Source organism: Mandrillus leucophaeus, unplaced genomic scaffold (genome assembly GCF_000951045.1).
Source record: "Mandrillus leucophaeus isolate KB7577 unplaced genomic scaffold, Mleu.le_1.0 Scaffold39, whole genome shotgun sequence".
NCBI lineage: Eukaryota > Metazoa > Chordata > Mammalia > Primates > Cercopithecidae > Mandrillus > Mandrillus leucophaeus.
The window spans coordinates 5,373,769-5,378,846 of record NW_012104142.1 but is presented as its reverse complement, the minus strand read 5'-3'; the positions used below and the strand labels follow the sequence as shown (position 1 = coordinate 5,378,846).

At 44.1% G+C, this 5,078-nt stretch overlaps 1 protein-coding gene across 3 annotated transcripts in view; it reads right to left on the bottom strand.

The window, feature by feature from the left end:
- Window positions 1-5,078, bottom strand: part of SEC24C (SEC24 family member C) — a 39,301-nt gene that overhangs the window by 19,330 nt on the left and 14,893 nt on the right. For 2 of the 3 annotated variants that reach the window (XM_011991146.1, XM_011991147.1), the window contains exon 3: window positions 2,578-2,713. The exons of the other annotated variant lie outside the window; for it this stretch is intronic. In XM_011991146.1, the coding sequence (XP_011846536.1) occupies window positions 2,578-2,713 (136 nt within the window). The remainder of the gene's footprint in view (window positions 1-2,577; window positions 2,714-5,078) is intronic. 3 annotated transcript variants of the gene reach the window in all.

The following is a 5,078-nucleotide window of genomic DNA, read 5'->3' as shown; positions in this document are numbered from 1 at the left end:
CTTCAACAGATAAATACTAAGAAAAAGAAGACAGAGGTGGAGCTTATAGACTTAAAAGACACACCAACTGTTTTTCCTGTGGGTAAAACTAAATTCAGATATGAATGAATGTGACTATGTTTCAATATTTTTTTTTTTTTTTTTTTTTGAGACAGTGTCACTCTGTTTCTCAAGCTCTGGAGTGCAGTGGCGAGATCACACTCAGTGTAGCCTCAACCTTCGGGGCCCAAACGAAACCTCCACTTCAGCCTCCCAAAGTAGCTAGGACAACAGGCATGCCACCATGCCCAGCTAACATTTTATTTTTTGTAGAGATGGGGGTCTCCCTGTATTGTACAGGCTGCTCTCAAAATTCTGGGCTCAAGCAATCCTCTCACCTTGGCCTCCCAAAGTGCTGGGATTATAGGCATGAGCCACCTCACCCAGCCAAGTGTAAACTATTTTTTAAAAACCACAAGAAAGTCAGCTGGGTGTGTTGGCTCACACCTGTAATCCCAGCACTTTGGAAGGCCAAGGTGGGTGGATCACTTGAGGTCAGGAGTTCGAGACCAGCCTGGCCAACATGGTGAACCCCTGTCTCTACTAAAAATATTAAAAAATTAGCCATGCGTGATGGCAGGCACCTGCAATCCCAGCTACTCGGGAGGCTGAGGCTGAAGAATCGCCTGAACCTGGGAGCTGGAGGTTGTAATGAACTGAAATCACACCACTGCACTCCAGCGTAGGCAACAGGGCAGGACTCTGTCTCAAAAAAAAACAAAAACAAAAACAAAAACATGAAATTACTGTAAGAGTCAGGATAACGCAGGATAATTGTTATTTATGAGGGGAGGGAGAGAATAATGTTTCAATCGGGGCACACGGAAAAGCCTTCTGGGGTGAGTGGCAAAGTTATCTTTCCTCATCTGGGTTGTAGTTGCAGTTACAAAGGAGTTTGCTATATAATAATTTACTAAGGCATACATTTGGTTTTTTTGTTTTTTTTGTTTTTTTTTTTGAGACAGGGTCTTGCTTTGTCACCTAGACTGGAGTGCAGCAGTACAATCATGACTCACTGCAGCCTTCAACTTGTAGGCTCAAGCAATCCTCCCACCTCAGCCTCCCCAAGTGCTGGTATTAAAGGAGTGAGCCACTGCACCCAGCACGGACCAATGTATTTAAAACAGTTCCCTACCCCCTCACTGTACCCTCACCCTGTTTTATAACTTTATGTACATTTGTGTACTCGTTATCTTCTGTGTACCCCACTTGTTTGACTTATGCATGCTTACATTCAAGCTAAAAATGTGTATTCTGGACACCCAGTTAAAGTGTCAGAAAGTGACTTTTCTATTATCATACCTCTTTCCCACAGTTACATTTTACTCTTTATTTACCAAAAACAAACAACACTCCTGGTCAGGTGCAGTGGCTCATGCCTGTAATCCCAGCACTTTGGGAGGCCAAGGTGGGCAGATCGCTTGAGCTCAGCAGTTTGAGACTAGCCTGGGCAACACAGCGAAAACCATCTCTACTAAAAATACAAAAAATTAGCTGGGTGTGGTTGCTCATGCCTGTAGTCCCAGTTACCTGGGAAACTGAGGTGGGAGGGTCACCTGAGCCTGAGACGTCCAGGCTCCAGGGAGTTGTGATCCTGCCACTGCACTCTAGCTTGGGCCACAGAATGAGACCCTGTCTCAAAAAAATTTAAAAATTTTAAAAAGCACTCTAATAGAGATGACTGCCCTCCTTTAATGGACTTTCATGCTAAAATGGGTTTATTGGGTCATTGTACCACTGAAGTTTTCACCATTTATGTGGTTTCCCTTTTAGTATCTTTCAGTTCCTAACTGGCCATACCCAAACTTAACCAATCAGTCTTACTAAGTGCCTGATCTAGAGGAAAGGGGCAAATCAAAAGAGATGTAAATAATCCTGAGGTTCTGTCTTCCCATTTCTCCCTTAGGGTAGGTTCAATAGGACTGCAACCATTATTGAAGACGTATGTCTAGTAAAGCAAGAAACTCAAGTTCACAGAAAAGGAAGAATATGCAAAGGAACCCAGGTACTAAGATGGGTCAGTAATCCACAGGGCTGGACATCAGCAGTACCTATAACCTGGAAAAAAGAAGACAAAGTACAGAAGGGTAGAGGGAAGAGAAAAAGTGATCTACAAGAAAGGCAAAGGAGAGAAAAAAAAAAAAAAAAAAAAAACACCTATAACTTCCTAACCTTTCTACTTTCATCAGACCGATTTTATTTATTTATGTATTTATTTATTTATTTATTTATTTGACAGAGTCTCACTCTATTGCCCAGGCTGGAGTGCAATGGTGCGATCTTCGCTCACTGCAACCTCTGCCTCATGATTCTTCTGCCTCAGCCTCACAAGTAGCTGGGATTTCAGGCACACACCACCACACCCAGCTAATTTTTTATTTTAGTAAAGAGACAGGGTTTCTCCATGTTGGGCAGGCTGGTCTCGAACTCCTAACCTCAGGGATCCACCCACCTTGGCCTCCCAAAGTGCTGGGATTACAGGCATGAGCCACCGCACTCAGCCTCATGAGACCAATTTTAGATTGACCAAGTACCTACCTTTGCATCTGAACAGTGGAGCTTGGCCCATTCTGTATATCTCCTTGGCCAAACTGGCCATATGCAGCCTGGCCACAAGGAGCCTGTGCTGTTGAGGCTGGAGGTGCCCCTGAGGAAGGTGGGGCTCTTGACATACCTGAGGGTAAAGGACAGAAACTAAGTGACTGGGAAATAACTTTCTCCTCCACCCTGAGCCAGGAATGCAAAGCAAGGATCAATAAACTCAGACCTTCACTGGCCCAATACCACAGTTTAGGCAGCGAAAAGGACACTACCAGCATACAACTCTAGCTACAGCAGTATTCTAAACACAGATTCCCAACAGGGGGCCTATACTCTCCTAGACAAGCATACTAGGGGTGAAGCTGTAGCCAGAGACACAAGAATGTAGGGCCTTCCTTTGATCACCATACTCTCAGTCAATCCAAGACTACCTAATATTCTTACCCTAGACAACAAGTCAACTCTTCTAAGGAAAAGATCTTACTCCAGAACTCAGAAACCTGGAGCATATATGAAAAAGGACACTCAGAAGATGACCAAGTAATATACTGAACTAGGCTACAAAGACAGACACTTCTTGGGGAGATTATTCTGCCACCTTCTTCATTCATTCTGCTTATACTAACTATATCCTTTCATCCACTTCTAAGTGTGAAAACTTCAAACAGCACGTGATTCAGGAACGTGTTCCTATAGGTCGGAGACCTTGTTTCTGCCCAACAGTTCAATAAGGACAGCTGACCTGTCCTCCCGTTAGCACTGCCACCTATGTCCTCACAAAAGCTGTACTCCATCCTTCCTATTCCTTAGGACCACCATCAAAGCTACTTTCACTACTCTTAGCCATTCTTCACACATGAAGTTCAGGGAGAAAGCAATTAGTTACTTGGCACATCACTTTTGAAATGTGGATGACCTCTGTTCAAAGAATTGTTTTTCTTTTGCTCTGCCCTCAGTAGAGACTAGACATTATAGAACCTGCCTACAGGAACATGATTAACCTAAACTTGCTCACCAACCATGACAGAATCAGATATGTTTTCCTCTAACAAAGCTTTCTCATGAGAGAATGCCAAACTCCAGGACTTGACAAAGCGGAGGTGGACTCTGTTCAGCCAAAGTCTCAGCTTAGAATTAAGGTTCCTCCAAAGATCTGAGGCCTAATCTCATCAGTTTTTTTTTTTCCCCACAGTTATAATTAAAATCGTCATACTTCGTTATTTCCCAAATCTTACTGATGCCTTCTTTTTTCCATATCCCTTTATAAAAGCATAAAGAATTTGGCATACCCTAAATCATCAGCTAGCCTAAGCAAAGATTTACTGTTAACTACTTCCAAAAAGCCCCTGTGGAGAATCTGTAGAGTACTAGCTGCTCTTCTTGAAAAAGTAAGGTAAGGCCGGACGTGGTGGCTCATGCCTGTAATCCCAGCACTTAGGGAGGCCAAGGCAGGTGGATCACGAGGTCAGGAGTTCAAGACCAGCCTGGCCAACATGGTGAAACCCTGTCTCTACTAAAAATACAAAAATTAGCCAGGCTTGGTGGCATGTGCCTGCAATCCTGGCTACTCGGGAGGCTGAGGCAGGAGAACTGCTTGAACCCAGGAGGCGGAGGTTGCACTGAGGCAAGATCATGCCACTGCACTCCAGCCTGGGCGACAGAGTAAGACTGTCTCAAAAAAGAAAAAAAAAAAAAAGAAAGAAAAAGTAAGGTAAAAACCAAACACTCAACCTAAAGCAGCATCGGATTAGTATTCTCTTATTACCATGATATTACAGAGCATCTAAGAAGCAAAGGAAACTCAAGCAAAGGAAAAGGACTGATATCACAAGAAAGATATGAGAGGCACCAAAAGTCAGGCACACAAATATCACACTTTTCATCCCCATAAACTACACTGTCCCAGGCTAATTTATATGTAAGAATCATCAGTCCAACAAAAGGCATTCAACATATATGAGGAATAAATGATTTCAAGGAGACTACAAGTCAACAGGAAATATTCGGTCCTGGTCACAGGATCTAGAGGGGCATGGACCACAACCCTTCCATTTAGCTCTGAACAATGTGACCAGGTGATACCTACAGTAAATGAGCTGTCAGTGAACCTGGGAGATGTGTTCCCACTAGATGGCTTAAGGCAAAAACACAGTACCTTACCTAAAAACACGGAAGACAGCTGGGCGCGGTGGCTTACGTTTGTAATCCTAGCACTTTGGGAGGCCAAGGCAGGTGGATCACCTGAGGTCAGGAGTTCAAGACCAGCCTGGCCAACATGGCGAAATCCCATCTCTACTAAAAATACAAACAATTAGCCGGGCGTGGTGGCACATGCCTATAATTCCACTTGAGGCTGGGAGTTCAAGACCAGCCTGAACAACATGGAGAAACCCCATCTCTACTAAAGATACAAAATTAGCTGGGCGTGGTGGCGCATGCCTGTAATCCCAGCTACTCGGGAGGCTGAGGCAGGAGAATCACTTGAACCCAGGAGGCGG